Source organism: Arachis stenosperma, chromosome 7, assembly GCF_014773155.1.
Source record: "Arachis stenosperma cultivar V10309 chromosome 7, arast.V10309.gnm1.PFL2, whole genome shotgun sequence".
In the NCBI taxonomy this organism is placed as follows: domain Eukaryota; kingdom Viridiplantae; phylum Streptophyta; class Magnoliopsida; order Fabales; family Fabaceae; genus Arachis; species Arachis stenosperma.
In genome coordinates this window covers 51,820,850-51,843,078 of record NC_080383.1, presented here as the reverse complement: position 1 = coordinate 51,843,078, position 22,229 = coordinate 51,820,850, and the positions used below count along the sequence as shown (strand labels likewise).

The 22,229-nt window shown below is 36.2% G+C and overlaps 2 protein-coding genes and 1 non-coding gene across 4 annotated transcripts; 2 read left to right on the top strand and 1 right to left on the bottom strand.

Moving 5' to 3' along the window:
- Positions 1 to 2,893: 2,893 nt before the first annotated feature.
- On the bottom strand, positions 2,894 to 3,001 carry LOC130943032 (small nucleolar RNA R71). Its single transcript, XR_009071570.1, has one exon. It is a non-coding gene; the product is annotated as a small nucleolar RNA R71 (small nucleolar RNA).
- Positions 3,002 to 10,998: 7,997 nt separating this feature from the next.
- LOC130942135 (protein FLX-like 1) lies at positions 10,999 to 14,869 on the top strand. Its single transcript, XM_057870832.1, has 5 exons — positions 10,999 to 11,255; positions 11,403 to 12,064; positions 12,356 to 12,510; positions 12,719 to 12,801; positions 14,562 to 14,869. Exons 2-5 carry the CDS (start codon positions 11,427 to 11,429, stop codon positions 14,652 to 14,654), a joined length of 969 nt encoding a protein of 322 aa, XP_057726815.1. The 5' UTR covers positions 10,999 to 11,255; positions 11,403 to 11,426; the 3' UTR covers positions 14,655 to 14,869.
- Positions 14,870 to 17,632: 2,763 nt separating this feature from the next.
- Positions 17,633 to 19,344, top strand: LOC130940267 (uncharacterized). Of its 2 annotated transcripts, XM_057868368.1 has the most exons (5): positions 17,633 to 17,784; positions 18,106 to 18,173; positions 18,309 to 18,439; positions 18,535 to 18,843; positions 19,033 to 19,344. In XM_057868368.1, exons 3-5 carry the CDS (start codon positions 18,434 to 18,436, stop codon positions 19,084 to 19,086), a joined length of 369 nt encoding a protein of 122 aa, XP_057724351.1. In that variant the 5' UTR covers positions 17,633 to 17,784; positions 18,106 to 18,173; positions 18,309 to 18,433; the 3' UTR covers positions 19,087 to 19,344. The 2 variants fall into 2 exon arrangements, with proteins under 2 accessions (XP_057724351.1, XP_057724353.1); XM_057868370.1 differs by lacking the exon at positions 18,106 to 18,173 and having other exon boundaries at positions 17,701 to 17,784.
- The last annotated feature ends 2,885 nt before the right edge of the window (positions 19,345 to 22,229 follow it).

The following is a 22,229-nucleotide window of genomic DNA, read 5'->3' as shown; positions in this document are numbered from 1 at the left end:
CTCGAGTATTAATGCAATTACTATTGTTCTTCTATTCAATTCCGCTTGTTCTTTGTCCAAGATATCACTTGTTCTTCAACTTGATGAATGTGATGATCCGTGACACTCATCATCATTCTCACTCATGAACAAGGTGACTGACAACCACTTTTGTTCTACAAGCGATCAAGGCTTTAGTGTTTATCTCTTGGATTCCTGATACACGATGCATGGTTGATCGCCTGACAACCGAGTGCTCGCCTGACAAACGAGCCAGCCATTCCGTGAGATCAGAGTCTTCGTGGTATAGGCGAGAACTGATGGCGGCATTCAAGAGAATCCGGAAGATCTAACCTTGTCTGTGGTATTCTGAGTAGGATTCAATGATTGAATGACTGTGACGTGCTTCAAACTCCTAGCAGGCGGGGCGTTAGTGACAGACGCAAAAGAATCACTGGATTCTATTCCGGCCTGACCGAGAACTGACAGATGGATAGCCGTGCCGTGACAGGGTGCGTTGAACATTTCCACTGAGAGGATGGGAGGTAGCCACTGACAACGGTGAAACCCTTGCATAAGCTTGCCATGGAAAGGAGTAAGAAGGATTGGATGAAGACAGTAGGGAAGCAGAGAGACGGAAGGGAAGGCATCTTCATACGCTTAACTAAAGCTCTCACCAATGATATACATAAGTATCTCTATCTTTATCTTTATGCTTTATTCGTTTATCACTATACCCATTTGAGTCTGCCTGACTGAGATTTACAAGGTGACCATAGCTTGCTTCATACCAACAATCTCCGTGGGATCGACCCTTACTCGCGTAAGGTATTACTTGGACGACCCAGTGCACTTGCTGGTTAGTTGTGCGAAGTTGTAGTGATCACGATTTCGCCCACCAAGTTTTTGGCGCCGTTGCCGGGGATTGTTCTTATGTATGGACAACTGACGGTTCATCTTGTTGCTTAGATTAGGTATTTTTTTTCTTCAGAGTTTTTAAGAATAAATTCTAGTGTTTCATGATGATTTGTTGAAGTCTGGCTGGCTGTGAAGCCATGTCTAATCTTATTGGACCGAGGTTTCAACTGATCATCACAGTAGCTTGTTGATCTCTATCAATCTTGCTACTGGAGCAATGATCTGCTAAGGCTTGGCTGGCCATTGGCCATGTCTAGTGTTTTGGACCGAAGCTTTCTTTGAAAGCTTGGCTGGCTGTGAAGCCATGTCTAATTCCTGGACCGGAATCTTAGACTAGCATTGCAATGATTCCTGGAAATTCAAATTGAGAATTCTGAAACCTTTATTTTCTATTTTCACATAATTTTTGAAAAAGCACAAAAAAATTTATAAAATCATAAAAACCAAAAATATTTTATGTTTTCTGTTTGAGTCTAGTGTCTAATCTTAAGTTTGGTGTCTTGCATGCCTTGTTTATTTGATCTTGGTTCTATTTTCAAGTCAATAGTACAGGGAATTGAAGATTCAGAACATGCAGCAGAGGAATTACACAGAAAAAGCTGGGCGTTCAAAACGCCCAGTGAAGAAGGACAGACTGGCGTTTAAACGCCAGCCAGGGTACCTGGTTGGGCGTTTAACGCCCAAAAAGGTAGCATTTTGGGTGTTAAACGCCAGAATGGATACCATTCTGGGCGTTTAACGCCAGGATGGCACTAGGGGGAAGATTTTGTTTTTCAAATCAATTTTTTTCAAGTTTTCAAAGTTTTTCAAAATCAAATCTTTTTCAAATCATATCTTTTCAATCAAATGTTTTCAAAATCAATTTCTTTCCTTTTTCAAAGATACTTACTAACAATTAATGATTTGATTGAACATCTCAAGTTTGTTGCCTTTTCTGTTGAGAGAGGTTTAATGTTTGAATCATATCTTTTCTTGTTAGGCAAGTCATTAATTTTTAAACTCATATCTTTTAAAATTGTTTTCAAATAATGTCTTTTAAAATTGTTTTCAAATCATATCTTCTCAATCACATCTTTTTAAAACCAATCATATCTTCTTAACCACATCTTTTTCAAAATAGTTTTCAATCAAATCTTTCTGATTTCTAATTTCAAAATCTTTTTCAAAAATCACTTGATTTCTTTCCCACTCTTATTTTCGAAAATCAAGTAGTGTTTTTCAAAATGTTTTCAAACTTTTTAACTTAATTTTCGAAAATTCTCTTCCCTCCTTCTCATATTCTTCTATTTATGGAGTATCACTCCTTCTTAATGCACAATTCGAATTCCATCTAATTAAAGTTCGAATTCTTCTCCTTCTTCTTTCTTCTATTTTTCTTTTCCTCTGACACCTCAAGGAATCTCTATACTGTGACATAGAGGATTCCACATTTTCTTGTTCTCTTCTCTCTCATATGAGCAGGAACAAAGACAAAGGCATTCTTGTTGAAGCTGACCCTGAACCTGAAAGGACCTTGAAGCGAAAGCTAAGAGAAGCTAAGGCACAACTCTCTGTTGAGGACCTGACCGAATTCTTCAAAGAAAAAGAAGACATGGCAGCCGAAAACAACAACAATGCCAACAATGCAAGGAAGGTGCTGGGTGACTTTACTGCACCTACTCCCGATTTCTATGGGAGAAGCATCTCTATCCCTGCCATTGGAGCAAACAACTTTGAGCTTAAGCCTCAATTAGTTTCTCTAATGCAACAGAATTGCAAGTTCCATGGACTTCCACTGGAAGATCCTCATCAGTTTTTAGCTGAGTTCTTGCAAATCTGTGACACAGTCAAGACTAATGGGGTTGACCCTGAGGTCTACAGACTGATGCTATTCCCTTTTGCTGTAAGAGACAGAGCTAGAATATGGTTGGACTCTCAACCTAAAGAAAGCCTGGACTCATGGGAAAAGCTAGTCAATGTCTTCTTGGCAAAGTTCTTTCCACCTCAAAAATTGAGTAAGCTTAGAGTGGAAGTCCAAACCTTCAGACAAAAGGATGGAGAATCCCTCTATGAAGCTTGGGAAAGATACAAACAATTAATCAGAAAATGTCCTTCTGACATGCTTTCTGAATGGAGCATCATAGGTATTTTCTATGATGGTCTCTCTGAACTATCCAAGATGTCTTTGGATAGCTCTGCTGGAGGATCTCTTCATCTGAAGAAGACGCCTGCAGAAGCTCAAGAGCTAATTGAAATGGTTGCAAATAACCAATTCATGTACACTTCTGAAAGGAATCCTGTGAACAATGGGACTAGTCAGAAGAAAGGAGTTCTTAAGATTGACACTCTGAATGCCATATTGGCTCAGAACAAAATATTGACTCAACAAGTCAATTTGATTTCTCAAAGTCTGTCTGGAATGCAAAATGCACCAAGCAGTACTGAGGATGCTTCATCTGAAGGAGAAGGTTTTGATCCTGAGAACCCTTCAATGGAAGAGGTGAATTACCTAGGAGAACCCTATGGAAACACCTATAATTCTTCATGGAGAAATCACCCAAATTTCTCATGGAAGAATCAAGAGAAACCTCAACAAGGTTTCAACAACAACAATGGTGGAAGAAACAGGTTTAGCAATGGCAAGCCTTTTCCATCATCTTCTCAGCAACAGACAGAGAATTCTAAGCAGAACCCCTCTGACTTAGCAACCATGGTCTCTGATCTAATCAAAACCACTCAAAGTTTCATGACTGAAACAAGGTCCTCCATTAGGAATTTGGAGGCACAAGTGGGACAGCTGAGCAAGAAAGCTACTGAACTCCCTCCTAGTACTCTCCCAAGTAATACAGAAGAAAATTCAAAGGGAGAGTGCAAAGCCATAACCATGGCCGAATCTGGAGAGGAAAGAGATGAAGTGGACGCCACTGAGGAAGGCCTCAATGGGCGTGCACTGGCCTCTAATGAGTTCCCTAATGAGGAACCATGGGAATCTGAGGCTCAAAAAGAGACCATAGAGATTCCATTGGACTTACTTCTGCCTTTCATGAGCTCTGATGAGTATTCCTTCTCTGAAGAGGATGAGTATGTCACTGAAGAGCAAGTTGCTAAATACCTTGGAGCAATCATGAAGCTAAATGACAAGTTATTTGGAAATGAGACTTGGGAAGATGAACCTCCTTTGCTCACCAAAGAACTGGATGACTTGTCTAGGCAGAAATTACCTCAAAAGAGACAAGATCCTGGGAAGTTTTCAATACCTTGTACCATAGGCACCATGACCTTCAAGAAGGCGCTGTGTGACTTAGGGTCAAGTGTAAACCTCATGCCTCTCTCTGTAATGGAGAAGCTAGGGATCTTTGAGGTACAAGCTGCAAGAATCTCACTAGAGATGGCAGACAACTCAAGAGAACAAGCTCATGGACTTGTAGAGAATGTTTTGGTAAAGGTTGAAGACCATTACATCCCTACTGATTTCATAGTCCTAGAGACTGGGAAGTGCATGGATGAATCCATCATCCTTGGCAGACCCTTCCTAGCCACAGCAAAGGCTGTGATTGATGTTGATGGAGGTGAACTGATCATTCAAGTGAATGAAGAATCCTTTGTGTTTAAGGCTCAAGGATATCCCTCTGTCACCATGGAGAAGAAGCATGAAGAGCTTCTCTCAAATCAGAGTCAAACAGAGCCCCCACAGTCAAACTCTAAGTTTGGTGTTGGGAGGCCACAACCAAACTCTAAGTTTGGTGTTGAACCCCCACATTCAAACTCTAAATTTGGTGTTGGGAGGTTCCAACGTTGTTCTGAGTATCTGTGAGGCTCCATGAGAGCCCTCTGTCAAGCTACTGACATTAAAGAAGCACTTGTTAGGAGGCAACCCAATGTTATATTTAATATATTTTCCTTTGTTATTTTATCTTATTTTGTAGGTTGATGATCATAAGAAGTCACAAAATCCATTGAAAAAGCAAAAACAGAATGAAAAATAGGAAGAAAAACAGCACAGCCTGGAGGAAGAATTCACTGGCGTTTAAACGCCAGTGAGGCTAGCAGTTGGGCGTTTAACGCCCAGTCTGGCACCATTCTGGGCGTTTAACGCCAGAAAGGGGCACCAGACTGGCGTTAAACGCCAGAAAAGGGCAAGAACCTGGCGTTAAACGCCAGGAATGGGCACCAGCCCGGCGTTTAACGCCAGAAATGGCTCAAAACGTGATTTTGAATGCCATTTGGTTCAGGGATGACTTTTCCTTGACACCACATGATCTGTGGACCCCACAGGATCCCCACCAACCCCACCACTCTCTCTTTTCTTCACCCATTCACCAATCACCTCAATACCTCTTCCCCAAAAACCCCTCACCTATCAAATCCCATCTTTCTCTTCACCACTCACATCCATCCTTCATAAAACCCCACCAACCTCACCCTTCAAATTCAAACCACTTTCCCTCCCAAACCCACCCATAATGGCCAAACCCCATCTCCCCCCTCTCCTATATAAACCCTTCTTCACCCCTTCATTTTCACACAACCTAAACACCACTTCTCCCCCTCCTTGGCCGAATACATAAGCCACTCCCTTCCTCCTCATTTCTTCTTCTTCTACTCCCTTCTTTCTTCTTTTGCTCGAGGACGAGCAAACCTTTTAAGTTTGGTGTGGTAAAAGCGTTGCTTTTTCGTTTTTCCATAACCATTTATGGCATCCAAGGCCGAAGAAACCTCTAGAAAGAGGAAAGGGAAGGCAAAAGCTTCCACCTCCGAGTCATGGGAGATAGATAGATTCATCTCAAGGGTGCATCAAGACCACTTCTATGAAGTTGTGGCCTTGAAGAAGGTGATCCCCGAGGTCCCTTTTTCACTCAAAAAGGGTGAATATCCGGAGATCCGCCATGAGATCCGAAGAAGAGGTTGGGAAGTGCTTACCAACCCCATTCAACAAGTCAGAATCTTGATGGTTCAAGAGTTCTATGCCAATGCATGGATTACCAAGAACCATGATCAAAGTGTGAACCCGGATCCAAAGAATTATCTTACTATGGTTCGGGGGAAATACTTGGATTTTAGTCCGGAAAATGTAAGGTTAGCATTCAACTTGCCCATGATGCAAGGAGATGAACATCCTTACACTAGAAGGGTCAACTTTGATCAAGGGTTGGACCAAGTCCTCACAGTCATATGTGAAGAGGGCGCACAATGGAAGAGAGATTCAAGAGGGAAGCCGGTTCAATTGAGAAGGCATGACCTCAAGCCCATGGCTAGAGGATGGTTGGAGTTTTTTCAACGCTCAATCATTCCCACTAGCAACCGGTCCGAAGTTACTCTAGACTGGGCCATCATGATTCATAGCATCATGATTGGAGAAGAAGTGGAAGTTCATGAGGTCATAGCTCAAGAACTCTACAAAGTGGCGGACAAGTCTTCCACCTTGGCAAGGCTAGCCTTTCCTCATCTCATTTGTCACCTCTGTTATTCAGTAGGAGTTAACATAGAAGGAGACACCCCCATTGATGAGGACAAGCCCATCACCAAGAAAAGGATGGAGCAAACAAGAGATCCCTCTCATCATGAAATCCCTGAGATACCTCAAGGGATACACTTTCCTCCACAACACTATTGGGAGCAACTAAACACCTCCCTAGGAGAATTGAGTTCCAACATGGGACAACTAAGGGTGGAGCACCAAGAACAATCCATCCTCCTCCATGAAATTAGAGAAGATCAAAGAATCATGAGAGAGGAGCAACAAAGACAAGGAAGAGACATTGAGGAGCTCAAGCACTCCATAAGACCTTCAAGAGGAAGAACAAGCCGCCATCACTAAGGTGGACCCGTTCTTTAATCTCCTTGTTCTTTATTTTCTTGTTTTTCGAAAATTTATGCTTATGTTTATCCATGTTTGTGTCTTATGATCATTAGTGTCTTAGTGTCTATGCCTTAAAGTTATGAATGTCCTATGAATCCATCACCTTTCTTAAAAATTGTTCTTAATTGAAAAAGAAAAGAATTGCATGAATTTTGAATTTTATAACAGTTTAATTATCTTGATGTGGTGGCAACACTTTTGTTCTCTGAATGTATGCTTGAACAGTGCATATGTCTTTTGAATTTGTGGTTCATGAATGTTGGCTCTTGAAAGAATGATGAAAAAGGAGACATGTTACTGAGGATCTAAAAAATCATAAAAATGATTCTTGAAGCAAGAAAAAGCAGTGAATATAAAAAAAGAAGAGAAGCAAGCGAAAAAAAAAACCGAAAAAAAAAGAGAAAGAAAAAAAAAAGAAAGAAATAAAGTTGTGATCCAAGGCAATAAGAGTGTGCTTAAGAACCCTGGACACCTCTAATTGGGGACTTTAGCAAAGCTGAGTCACAATCTGAAAAGGTTCACCCAATTATGTGTCTGTGGCATGTATGTATCCGGTGGTAATACTGGAAGACAGAGTGCTTTGGGCCACAGCCAAGACTCAATAAGTAGCTGTGTTCAAGAATCATCATACTTAACTAGGAGAATCAATAACACTATCTGGATTCTGAGTTCCTAAAGAAGCCAATCATTCTGAATTCCAAAGAAAATACCTGAAATTGAGGGATCTGAGCAAAAATCTGATTCAGAGGCAAAAAGCTAAAAGCCCCGCTCATCTAATTAATACTGATCTTCATAGATGATTTTGGAGTTCATTGCATATTCTCTTCTTTTTATCCTATTTGATCTTCAGTTGCTTGGGGACAAGCAACAATTTAAGTTTGGTGTTGTGATGAGCGGATAATTTGTACGCTTTTTGGCATTGTTTTTAGTATGCTTTTGGTAGTTTTAGTTGAGTTCTTAGTATATTTTTATTAGTTTTTAGCTAAAATTCACTTTTCTGGACTTTACTATGAGTTTATGTGTTTTTCTGTGATTTCAGGTATTTTCTGGCTGAAATTGAGGGATCTGAGCAAAAATCTGATTCAGAGACTGAAAAGGACTGCAGATGCTGTTGGATTCTGACCTCCCTGCACTCGAAGTGGATTTTCTGGAGCTACAGAAGCCCAATTGGCGCGCTCTCAACGGCGTTGGAAAGTAGACATCCTGGGCTTTCCAGCAATATATGATAGTCCATACTTTGCCCAAGATTTGATGGCCCAAACCGGCGTTCAAAGTCACCTCAAGAAATTCCAGCGTTAAACGCCGGAACTGGCACCAAAATGGGAGTTAAACGCCCAAACTGGCATAAAAGCTGGCGTTTAACTCCAAGAAGAGTCTCTACACGAAAATGCTTCATTGCTCAGCCCAAGCACACACCAAGTGGGCCCGGAAGTGGATTTTTATGTCATTTACTCATCTTTGTACATCTTAGGCTACTAGTTTCCTATAAGTAGGACCTTTTACTATTGTATTTTCATCTTCTGATCTTGGGAACCTTTTTCTTTAGATCTTTTGATCACTCTGGGAGGCTGGCCTCACGGCCATGCCTAGACCTTGTTCTTATGTATTTTCAACGGTGGAGTTTCTACACACCATAGATTAAGGTGTGGAGCTCTGCTGTACCTCGAGTATTAATGCAATTACTATTGTTCTTCTATTCAATTCCGCTTGTTCTTTGTCCAAGATATCACTTGTTCTTCAACTTGATGAATGTGATGATCCGTGACACTCATCATCATTCTCACTCATGAACAAGGTGACTGACAACCACTTTTGTTCTACAAGCGATCAAGGCTTTAGTGTTTATCTCTTGGATTCCTGATACACGATGCATGGTTGATCGCCTGACAACCGAGTGCTCGCCTGACAAACGAGCCAGCCATTCCGTGAGATCAGAGTCTTCGTGGTATAGGCGAGAACTGATGGCGGCATTCAAGAGAATCCGGAAGGTCTAACCTTGTCTGTGGTATTCTGAGTAGGATTCAATGATTGAATGACTGTGACGTGCTTCAAACTCCTAGCAGGCGGGGCGTTAGTGACAGACGCAAAAGAATCACTGGATTCTATTCCGGCCTGACCGAGAACCGACAGATGGATAGCCGTGCCGTGACAGGGTGCGTTGAACATTTCCACTGAGAGGATGGGAGGTAGCCACTGACAACGGTGAAACCCTTGCATAAGCTTGCCATGGAAAGGAGTAAGAAGGATTGGATGAAGACAGTAGGAAAGCAGAGAGACGGAAGGGAAGGCATCTTCATACGCTTATCTGAAGCTCTCACCAATGATATACATAAGTATCTCTATCTTTATCTTTATGCTTTATTCGTTTATCACTATACCCATTTGAGTCTGCCTGATTGAGATTTACAAGGTGACCATAGCTTGCTTCATACCAACAATCTCCGTGGGATCAACCCTTACTCGCGTAAGGTATTACTTGGACGACCCAGTGCACTTGCTGGTTAGTTGTGCGAAGTTGTAGTGATCACGATTTCGCCCACCAGCGTTCCCCCAACCTTCTTCAAAGTGGACCTTTCCTTGGTTGGGCTAGTTTTAGAGGAATGTGACATCTTTCCTTTTTCCTTTCTACTAAATGGGACCCACCCATCATTATTTGCATGGATTGAGGCTTCATTTAGAAGATCATGCAACGTCCTAGGCTCAAGAATCGGGCTTTCTATATTCAACGCCTCCTTTCCAAGAATGTTACCAAATTCAAATTGCACTGCTTTCACCGTTTCAAGAACTGAATTACCAATCAGCGATGGCTTTACTGTCAGCGTGTTACCACTCAACCCATTATCCTTTTCTCAGTTCTTACACTAGCCTCGTGCTTTTGGCACTCCTTCGTGGCATTACAATAGCAATTACATGACGAACATATCAAATAGAGGTGTTCATATTCCACCTCATATATTTCATTATCCACACCAATCTTCTTGACCATTGGCTGGTCAAGATTAATTTGCACACATGCCTGTGCATACTTGGCTCTCTTCGCTATTGGTTGTCAAATCTATACGGATTCACGTTCCAATGGTAGCCGTAATGCAACACATGACTTCCTCATCATAGTACTATATGTTAAGACTAGAGATCCTAACCCACACCAATGTTGAATCAAAGAAATTCTCAGAGGGTCAAAAAGAGATGCTATATGGTTTAACAACGATATAAGGATCAACGATCATCCACGGACCTTTCAACAGCACCTGATCTCTATCTTCCAACAAATCAAACTTCAATTAAAAGTAACCAAAATCTACATCTAAAATCTCATATCCTCCTTTTGTTCTCCACACATTTTAAGTTTGTGGGTGACGGTTGCATAATTGAAACGTTTTCCAAAAATCGTGGTCACAATAACATATTGTAAGGTTCAATTTGGACTTCTTGTGCTTCAAACCATAACCGGAACCCAAGAGATATCTGAATCATTTTGCCACATTGTTATGGTTGTCATCTTGTTCCCAACCAGATTCTCCAAAATCGTCAGAGTTCTAGCAATTGAGGATCCCACTACTTTGTCTTTTAAGGAGATCTTTAAGGATCTACCTTTACCAAACCTAGCACCTCTTGCCTCGTAGCCATTTCCTTCTTCGTTGATACTTGAGACACCTATATCCACACTCTCCCTTATTTCCACCGCCGGCATCGCCAGAAATCTCACCGTGTTTTCCATTCTCAAAAGGTTCCCCCTCCCTGCTCTCATCGTTCTTTCTATTTTCTCCCATATTTATGCTCATGTGTGTGAGTGTATAAAAAAATAATAATGTTTGTTAGTCATGTAGCATTGCACATAAAAAGAATATGTTAAGTAAATTGAGCAAAAATTATTTAGGACTGCATATGAATCGGACAATATCCGCATATTCGCGGTAATTATTCGTATTCAATCTGAATTTTGCATATGTTATTTGATCCGCACTATGATAGGATTGGATTGTGGATTTGGCAGTGATATCCGTGGATCCGATCTATAAATCTGCATATCCACACGTCTCATATAAATATTATAGTTTATGATATCTTGTTTTTAATTTTTTATGTTATATTTTAATTTAAAATAATTAAATATAGATCTTGTGTTATTATTATTTTTTATTATTAAAAAATTTTCATTAATAATATTTTAAAAATAAATAGATTTAAATAGATAAAAAATAAATTTTTTAAACACTTTTTTTAAAACATTGTAGAGCTTAAAATTACTCGCAAAATTGTACGAGCTGTCCAGGAAAAAAGTTGCTCACTAGCAGAGCTGAAATTCTCACCGTCACGGAATAAGCAAGCACTGCTAGTATTGCAGGCACGGCAGAATCTGCTACTTTCTTTCTCCCCTTCCTCCGCTCACCATCATTAACCACTGCGATTTAGGGTTTCCGTTGCACCAACAACCAGCAATGCCATCCGCAACTTTCCTTCGCCGCATTCACTAAAACCACGCCCTCTCTCTCCCTCTCCTTCTCTTTCTTCAAAGGTAACTTGTTCTTCCATTTACTTCGCTCATTCCCTTCTAAAATAAAATAAAAAATTTCCTTCTTTTTCTATATTATTTTCTTATTCCTCTCGAAAATTGTGTTACTTTCCGATATAATTCTTTCTTTGTGATCTTTTGTTGTCTCAGTTTATTTTATTTCGGATCAAAACGATGTCGTCTGGCAGGAGCCGTGGCCAACAACAACACCTTCCAATGAAAGGCGCTTCACATCATCCGCCGCCGCACACAGCCTTGTCACCGCCAATCCATGACCCACTCTTTGGGGCCCGGGGCTTAGGCCCGGTACCCCCGCCCCACCCGGCTCTCCTCGAAGAGTTGCGGGAATCGCAGATGGGCCTGGGCGTCCGGCCCATTCCACTCCACCCGGCTGCAATAATCGAGGAGCGTCTGGCTGCACAGCACCAGGATATTCAGGGTCTGCTGGGTGACAACCAGCGGCTGGCCGCCACTCACGTTGCCCTCAAGCAGGAGCTGGAGGCCGCGCAGCACGAGCTGCAACGGATGGCGCACTACAGGGAATCTCTGCGGGCCGACACTGATGCGAGGATGAGGGAATTGTACGACAAGTCGGTTCATCTGGAGGCCGAGCTTCGCGGCGCGGAGGCCATGAGGGTGGAGCTTCTTCAGGTTCATACTGATATTAAGGAGCTTACCGCTGTGAGGCAGGAACTCACTGGGCAGGTTCAGGCCATGACACAGGACCTGGCCAGGATGAATGCGGACTTGAAGCGAATGCCAGCTCTGAAGGCCGATGTGGAGGCTATGAAACAGGAATTGCAATGTGCAAGGTGATTAGCTCTTTCCCCTAAGGTTCTTCTGTGCTACTATAATAGCATTGTAGCATAGTAATTAGTTGTTTTTAAATCAAGTATCAGGTGTTGAGTATATTGATCTAGGGTTGGTTTTTATTTTTACAAGTTTACATTCTCTCCGTTTGTTCACTAGTAGAAATTGTTGTAACTTGAAGCCAACTTGTAATTCGGTCTTATGATCATTCAAATTTAAGCAAAGTTTCTCTGAATTATGATTATGATTTTGCAAATTATGATTGTTGTGTAATTTTGCATCTTGGTTTGTAGGGCTGCTATTGAATATGAGAAGAAAGGGTTTGCAGAAAACTATGAACATGGTCAAGTGATGGAGAAGAAATTAATCTCGATGGCTCGTGAGATGGAGAAGCTTCGTGCTGAGATTGCAAATGCAGAGAAAAGGCAACGTGCAGCTACTAATCCAGGTATATGCAAGCCTACACATGTCTGTATTTGGTAATTATTTGGGTTGTTTTAATGAGCTGGCTAATTGGAGTTAGTCAAGTTACGAGGCTTTGCTGATAAATTGACCAAATGCTTGATTACTTCCATGTAATCTAAGTCTATCATTGCTCTAATTCTGTTTCCTATCCATTGTATTTTTTTTTTTTAAATTGTATTTGCATTTGGTAGGTCCAGGCTATAATGCAAATTATGGCAATGCTGAGGCTGGATATGCTGGAAATCCCTACCCTGCCATTTATGGCATGAATCCTGTAAGTTGTTATATTCCAAATGTATTCCAGCACAATTGCCCCTTGGAAGAAGTTAATGATTTTGCAACTTAGGGTAGGAAAATAATGCATAAATAATTTTTATTATGATATTTTAATGAACTAGTTTATTGATGGCTAATCGATGGTCTCGTCAATGATCTATTTGATTTCGATTAGTGACTTGTCTGCATCCATAGTTCTCGATGGCAGATGGTGTCTCATGATAGAACAGCAAAAAACCACCATAAAGTTATCACAGATGACGATGCGGTAAATGGTAGAAATGGTGGATACATTAGAAAAATATAATTGTATACAAATTAACACTAAATTATATGAAACTATTTATTCATGTTATAACAACAAATATTAAAAACTAAAACTAATAACAAGTTGGCATAAATAATAATATTAATATAAAGTAAGCAGCAGCAGAAGCCAATTGAGGGTTTAGAATAGAAAATAAAAAAAAAAAATTTGAGGGGCGAGAATAGAAAAAAATGGGAATAAGAATGGAAAAACAAAAATTTTATGGTTCAAAACAGGAAAAAAGAGTTCAAAATATAAGGATAAAAGGAAGCATATTCGAGAAGAAGATTGCAAACAACAGAGAACTTCTTCTGTCTTCCTTCCTTTGCAGAATGACAAAGAGGGAACAAAAAAGAGGAGGGCCGGGCAACCGGTGGTGGCACACAGTGAGGATGCACTGGGATGGTGGCAGGAAGGCACACATGACTGGGGAGGGAGGGAGAGCGAAGAGGGAAGACATTTTCTGGTTGAGTGGGATTGTGACTTAGTGTGTAGAGTGGGAAAGGAAAGAGGGAGAAGTTCAGTTTGGTAAGGTAAACTGTTAGGGTTTTTGAAAAGTCAAAAACAGCCCTCAAATGCAACAAAAAAAAAAGTACACTCAAACCTACATTTCCACCATTCTCATTGTGGACTGCCACAATATTCTGGCCATTTCGATTGCCATTGTAGCTCCCATGATTTCCGTGATGTTGCGTCACTCATATGGTGGCGGGCCCAAAATTTTATACATCTGTTTCACACTCCTATTAACTTTTCTTACTTTGGTTCTGTGCCACTATACTCATCTTTTCTGCCTATCCTCATTTCTAGATATCTTACCCTAAACAGAGCTTTGTAGTTTGCCTTCTTCCCCGTTCAGCTAAGTTAGGCTGTCTTCTTTGTTTGGTCTAAGATTGTCATGCCCATCTTCAACACCTTTTCTTATTAACGTCTTTTTTCTGTTATCTCTGGAGTTTCCATGAGAATTGAGCTTTTCCACCTTCTTTGATCACCACTAATGAAATTTGTGGTGTTGTCATATTGGGGACCCGAGCTGTTTTCTTAAGTGAGTTTTGGTCTTAAACATCAATATCAAATATTGAAGTACTTATTTTATATCTGGACCTATATTTTCTCTGTAGGAATTCTTTCCACAAGCAATAAATGCTTGAATTTGTTGGTTTTGGGCTATTGTGATGGCTCTTCATAACTTGCACCTATCCGGTCTCGGAAAATGTCACAAACTCACATTTGATCTTTTTTCTTGTCAGTTTTAATTGGTCAGTTGGTTGACTTGTTGAAATACTGTATGTATCACTTGCAAGCAACATAGTTCATTCATGTCCACTGGTATAATTTGTTGCATTTGGATGTTTTCTTCCCCTTCTGTGCGGTATATGGTCATGTAGTTGACTTTTGCCACCTTTGGGTTAATCTGGATAATGTTTTAAGCTAATGGTGGCAAATTTCAGGTACAACCTGGTATGGAGAATTTTCCTCAGTATGGGTCTGGACCTGCTGCTTGGGTTGCATATGAGATGCAGCGTGCACAAGGACACAGATAGATTCTTCTATCCCATTGAGCAATCTTATATCTGGTATCTCGGGCTACAACTTTCTAGATGATTTTGTTCAGGGTCTTAGTAAACACTAAACTGTCTGTTAAATACTTAAATGTATACTAAAGTCGTAGTTCTGTTAAAATGCTCATATTAGGTTGATGATGAATGATGGTTGTGTCAATTAATGGATACTTTGCTATTATAGTTTCTTCTTGAAATCTGTTGTTTACAATCTTTCTTTTTGTGTCTTTGGCTAAGTGTTTCTGTTATTACTATCTCCTGTCGGAAACAAGGGTGCTTCTTGTCAAAATTGTGCACCTTTCAGTTGGATTTCTTGTAAATAATTAAATATCATTTTCTTGGTAACCATGACTGCTCCTGAGGAAAACAGTAATAGGAGAATTTGTTCTTGTATCCCTTCACTTTTTTAGGCTTCTAGGAAGTGGTATGAAATTGTTCAACATATACAATCTACGTTGGAGCTGTTGCTTTTGAAGAAAAGCTGAAAATAGTTAGATTTTATGTTATTAGATAGATGCCAGTGATGATCCGCATCCCCAAGTAAACAAGAAAAAAATATATGATGTTCTTATATCCTTCATTTGCTCATAGTAGGTTTTCTACGAAGTAATATGAAATTCTCAAAAATATGCAATATTGGTTCGATATTTACATAATCTTTGATAAAATACTATAATGTCATTTGGGTCATGTATTTGTCCCCATATAGAGGAAATAAGATGTGGTTGTAGTTATAAAATCTCCCATTGTTAGGTAAAAGTACGAAATATGTTAAGTTGTATTATGTATCTTGTGAAAAAAGCACTGAATTTTTCATAAATATGCAGACATATGACCATCCATCTAAAGAAGGGTAACAACGTTCATAGGGTTTTGAGAAATTCCTTATAATCATTGTGTATCATTAGTATAAAGTGCTTTTGCTTGCATCTAAATAGCTTCATAAGTGACGTGCGCGAAAAATATGTTTAACTGAAGAGTGGATGTGTTCTTGATAAGGTCATGGAGTTGGGCATCAATCTTAATCTACTTTGGACTGTCGATTTTATTAATTTCTGCAGCCCTTTTGGTGAGATGTTCTGGATTATAATAGCCACAACTTAATATTAGATGCCCAAGAATCATAATTACTTCCAACAAGTTTGTTAGTGGTAAGAGATACACTAACATAATCAGTGAAAGTAGAGTTTAGAGCCATTAGCACTAGCAGAAATAGCAGTAGTCATGGAGACTAGAAAGAAACAGAGAAATAACAAGCAACACAAAGGACTAAACAAAGTAGGAAATGCTTAAGGGCAAAAAGGAAAAATTGCATAGAACTGCAGATGGAAATTTGTTGACTGAACTTCAAAAATGGACCAAAATCAAGTTTCCACCTTCAAATGTTCTAAAGAGGCAAAATGTTTATCTCAAAAATGCAAACCTATGTAAAATTGTGTGTTAGCGCATTAATAAGCATGCTCAACAAGCTAAATTGTTTGAAAAAGCTTCACTTTCCTCTACTATGCTATGCACCGAGATTACAAAAAATGAGAATAATTTTCTACGCAAAACAAACCTTTTCAGGGGGTTGGAAATTTTTAGAATTCAATTTCTGAGTTTGAAACAAAAATAATTAAACTAGTTTAGATAGAATTCAATTCAATTTTATTATTTCCTCTCAAAATTAATTCTAATCCAAATAGGTTCGATTTGAAATTTTATGATACTTATATAAAATATTAAAGTTAAAAAATAAAAGATTTATTTATTATGTCTATGTTTATTATGAATTTTTTTATTTTAAAATTATTTTATTTTAAAATATTATATGAAATTTTAAAAAATTTGAAAAAAAAATTATTTTTTGTTATAAATATTATAAATTTTTAATTTTTAAAAACTGTTTTACCAAACACAATTGTAGTGCTTATGTTTATTAAAGGTCATTTTTAATTTGATTTTACCAAATACAGGTGCTGCAGCTTTTAAAAAGCTGTCTTTTAAAAGATAACTTTCATAAGCTACTTTCAAAAAGTAAAAGCTTTACCAAACCAAGCCTAAATTGTGTTATAGTAATATATTTGACTTTCATGTACTTACCATAATAATTTCTCTTTGTGAACATACTAGCAAACTTGTCTTGGAAATAAGTGCTTCGAATATACCGAGATGAAAATGTGTATTAAAAAATATGCAAAGAAAGCAAAAACACAAATCTATACAACCCACAAAATTCAAATAGCATATAGTTGACTCAAAAATAAGCAAAATACACTAGAAATTAAGCAATTAGACTAGTCACAAACAATCAAAAGCACCACCACAAGAGATACAATCCATATAGCTACATAAATCGAGTTTGTTCCTCCCTCATGTAGCTTTTTTCATTTAAAATAAGCAAGTAACAAACATCAACTCCAACTCTAATAGTAATCAAGGAGAAAAAATCAACAATAGTATTCTATGAAAACAATAAATCACCCAGTTAAAATAGAACATAAATGGTGTATTGTATTGGTTAGTTTATTATGTATGCTTATTCTTATTTCTTATTGTTATTTTATTTTTAAAATAATTTTAAATTTGAAAAATAGGTTCATACTTTTTGCATAACTGATAGTTTGCTCTGTTTTAGCGTATTATATAGGATAACATATGATAGATATTTACTTCATTCCTAATTTTTTATTTGTTATTCTTATTTGTATGGTGGTGGTTAGTATGATTGAGCAGGAAATTAATGGTACTCAACCATTGTTCATTGCAAAAGAAGGAAAAATTATTTTCTCAGAGGAAAATGGAAAAATTATTTTCTTAGAGGAAAATTTCATGTGTTTAATTAGGAAATGTACTGTTGAGGAGTTTCAAGATAATAATGAGGTATATTTAGTTTTAACTTAACATAACATTTTTTGAAAGAAGATATACTATTTTATTTTTTTATGATACTAATTGAATTTTATGTTTGCTAAAACTTTAGAAAGGGTTATTTATGATATTTGAGATGGAGATAGCTATTGTTGATGAAGGACCTTGATGGTATCCAATTTGTGTATGTGGCTGTTCAACCTTAAGTCGGTGCCTACTACTGTGACATCTGTGATCATCATGTAATCAATATGACTTCAAAGTATGTTTTTATTATTTTCTTTCCAAAGATTTTATTTCTTCTTTTGTATGAAGTTCTTTTGTGAAAAAACACTATTGTGTTTCTTTTTTTTATTATTGTTTATTCAACCTTAAGTCGGTGTCTACTACGATTATCATGTAATCATCGTGACTCCAAAGTTTGTTTTTATTCTTTTTTTTTTTTCCGAAAGATGTCATTTCTATTTTTGAATGAAGTTCTTTTGTGAAGAACACTACTGTATTTCCTTATTATTATTATTATTATTAGTCATTAATTCCTCACCTTATTAATGTATTTTATTTGCTTGTTTGTCTGATATAGAATCAAAATAACAGTTGAGGATGGGAATAGAGATGATATAGTAGTCTTGGTTGCTAAGGTTTATAAAGGTGCAAGTGTATGCTGTAGTTATATGTGTTTTTTGCGTTGTTATTTTCATTTTAGTTTATTCTTGTATGTGTAAAAAATTGTTCTGTGTATTTATTATTTCAAATCTAATCAAGTGTTTCATTTGTTACAAATAGGTTGTAGGTGGAGATAGTTATCCTGTTCTTCTTCAAAAGTTGGTTAGAAAGAAGTTCTTGCTAAAGGTAGATACTAAAAATATTGGTGCTGACAAATATTTTGGGACTTGTGAAAAGGGTCTGCGATGAAGGTTTGATTTTATTATGAGTCAAATTTTGTGATTGTTTGTAATATATTTTTTATTATATTATAGTTGGTTTGTAATTTGGTTGGTCTATTGTGCAGGATAAATCTTTGGAAAAATCTAAGTTCATTAGATTTGAACGTTTCCCTTTTAAGAAGACACCATCAAATTTTTTGGAAAAATGTATTTTTCGAAAGGAGGAATGTTCAAATGTAAAAAAGGAACCTTCAATATTAATAGACTTCTTTGCTGCTGAAAAAGATTCTCAAGTAGCTAGACAAGAGGATACAAATGCTGATGTTGATGTGTTGAAAACAAAAATGAATGGAACGGATGTGACTGACAGATTTGATGAGGAGTTTCATGCTGAAATTGAAATGTTACTATATTCACCTATTAAAGAAACCACGGTAATATTTTGTTATGATTGAAATTGATATAAGTTATTATGATGGTAGTTTTATTCTATATGTTTGATTTATTACAAAGATGGAATAAAATTAATGAATTTATGTGTAGTTTTTATGTTTTCAATGTATAATTGCATATTATGTAAATATATAAATATAAATAAAATCTTTTTTGTTTTTGTTTTATAGGAAGTATTATCCAGTGTTCTTGATGGATCCCCAGAGTTGTCAAGAAAGAAGTGACTGAGAATATTTGTAAAAGTTTGAAGGTTAAAAAAAATTTGAATGGAAACTTAAAAAAGTTGGCTGAAGATGCCATTGGTCCCAACTCAAAAATTCTCAAAATTGTTGATATGTGAAGTAGTTGTCTTGTGAGGTGTTGATATTATGGTAGTTTATTTTATAAGATGTAATATATGTGTAAGGTAGTTAGAGGCATTAAAATCTACAATAGAATCTTCATGCAGACATGCTAAGTTGATGATACAAAGATTTCTACTATTTAAGATGTGTAAAAAAATTGCATCGTATAGTGAAGTTATGCTTTTTTCTGTCATGTTTGACACAGGTTCTTAGTTGCCAATTGTTAAACTTAAATTGAATGTTGGGCTATGTTGGGTTATCTTTTTTTGTAAGTAGCTTTCTTTTTTAATGGTTATTATGCTAGTGAGTAGATATAGTGTCACGTGCATGTGGCATTTGACTTAGTTAGATTGTAGATTTTATATGTTAGCCTCCAAGGTTATGTAAGATATTTTGATCTATATGTGTAAGTATGTGAATGATGAATAAAATGCAGCAGCTACGTCTTTTACTATATTATAGTTTATAGTTTAAAATCACGATTTCAAAACTAATTTTTCTTCTTTTTGACATTCTTTGTTTCTCTGTTTCTTTTTTTTTCTTATTTCTTTATTTTTGTTTATGTATGTTATCTCTTTTTATGACAATATTGGTGAAAAGAATAAAAGAAAATGGATAAAGTCATCTTATTATGAATGATTGAAATAGGGATGTTATTTATGGTAAGTGAATTGACAGGATCGTAGCTATTATACTATACTTATATTGATGCCTAATAGCTATTTGTTGTGTAGGTCAATTGTCACTGAAAAATATAAGTGATTTGTTATTTCAAGCTTTTGAGTTTTGGTCAGATATGTTGAACTATACATATATATATATATATATATATATATATATATATATATATATATATATATATATATTCTTTGTTGAGGAGTTCATCATTTGCTCTATGACCAAATGAATGCAGTCCAAGCGGAGAAGAAAATACTCTTTGTTTTATCACTTAAGTTCATTATCTATTTGTCTTATGATACAAGTATTATTAAGATGTCTTAGTTATGTTCTGCTGTAAGTTTATATAGAAAAAAAGTGTTTATAAAGAAAACAAAGACATGTTATCAAATTAGTTATGCTTAGTAAGATTTATTTATGTCCATTTTATTTATTTTTTATTAATATTTATGTTTTATATAAATTTGATAGATGAATTAATGGAAAAAGTATTACTTAAAATTATTATCCTTTTATCATTTTGTCAAATTTTGTATGAATTATTCCTGACTTATTGACAAATAATTTATGATTTATTTACCCTTATTTGGTGTTATTTATATTTTATTTTGCAAAAAAAAAAAAAAATCCATTTTCTCTTTTCTATTTATATTAATGGTGTAAATATTTTAAGATGTCTCTCTCACCTGTGTTTTGTTATGCTTGGTTTTGTCTTATGTGTTAGTAGGAGAATTAAATATAACAAAACATGCTGATGGTTTAACAAAGAGTAAAGTATTAAATTAGTCCCCTACGTTTAGGCGTAATCCTGTTTTGGTCCTTAAGGTTTAAAGTGTTCTATTTAAATCCAAAAAAGTTTCATTTAGCTTCAATGTAGTCCCATCGTGAGGTCAAAGTTAAATAATTAACGAAATATCCAACATGACAACAGTACAAGAACAAGATCAAAAATTTGGAGAATAAGTAGAAGCTCCACAGGCACAAAATTAATCATGTATGCATCAATACATTTATTTATTATTTTTCTTACAATTTAAATGAAATATTTTCTATAGAACTAAAGAGAATGATAAATAAATGTATTGATGCATCCACGGTTGATTTTGTATCTTTGGAGAGCTTGTACTTGTTCTCCAGATTATCGACCTTGTTCTCGTACTGCTGTCATGTAGGAAATTCCGTTAATTATTTAACTTTGACCTCACGGTGGGACCATATTAAAGCTAAATAAAACTTTTTTGGATTCAAATAAGACACTTTAAACTTTAAGAACCAAAATAGGATTACGCCCAAATTTTTTTGTATGAATTATTCTTGAGTTATTGACAAATAATTTATAATTTATTTACCCTTATTTGGTGTTATTTATATTTTATTTTGCAAAAAATATCCATGTTCTCTTTTCTGTTTATGTTAATTGTGTAAATGTTTTACGATGTCTCTCTCACATGTGTTTTGTTATGCTTGGTTTTGTCTTATGTGGTAGTAGGAGAATTAAATATAACAAAACATGCTGATGATGGCTTAACAGATAATGGTATACTATCAAGTATTATTATATTATTGAGTTAATGTATTTATTGTTTAGCAAATCATTTGTATCATTTGATAATGTTAATAATAGTAACATACTAGAAAAAATAAAATTATTTCATATTGAAGTTCATATTGTATGGGAAAATGTTTGTCTTTTATACTCTTTTTAATTTCGATCTCAATATTTTTTTATATTTGTAGATATTAATATGATTTGAGTAATTTTTTATTATATGAATTAGATATTAGATTTATATCATTATAATTTATATTGGTTTGGTTGCTTTAAGATATTTTTTTTACTTTTTTTTCTTTTATTTTTAGCTAGTATTGTGAGTAAATGTTAGTGTTTTTTGTATTTTAGTATTATATTGGTTATTATAATATAGTAACAATTTTCTTATGTATGACAAAAAAAGATGAGATGAATTAGAGATACATGATCTTTTTATAAATGATTCCAATAATTTTGGTTTTTTTATTGATCATCCACTTTTCATTCAAAGTGAAGTACAAGGTATTTTTTTTTTAATTGTAATGATTTATGAGTGATAGTTATTTTGTAATGATTTATGAGTGATTTTATCTAAATAAGATAATTGGATGTTGCTCTTTCATTTTATTTACTTTTTGGTTATAATTTTTTTTTCTAGTATATAATTATCATAGTTCTGAAAACCGAATCGGACCGACTAGTTCGACCGGATTAATCGAAAATCGGTCATCTGGCCAGTCTAGTTGAAAATCGCTTAGTGAAAATTCGGTCTAAAAATCAGCCGAACCAACAGTTAACCGGTGAACCACTAGAA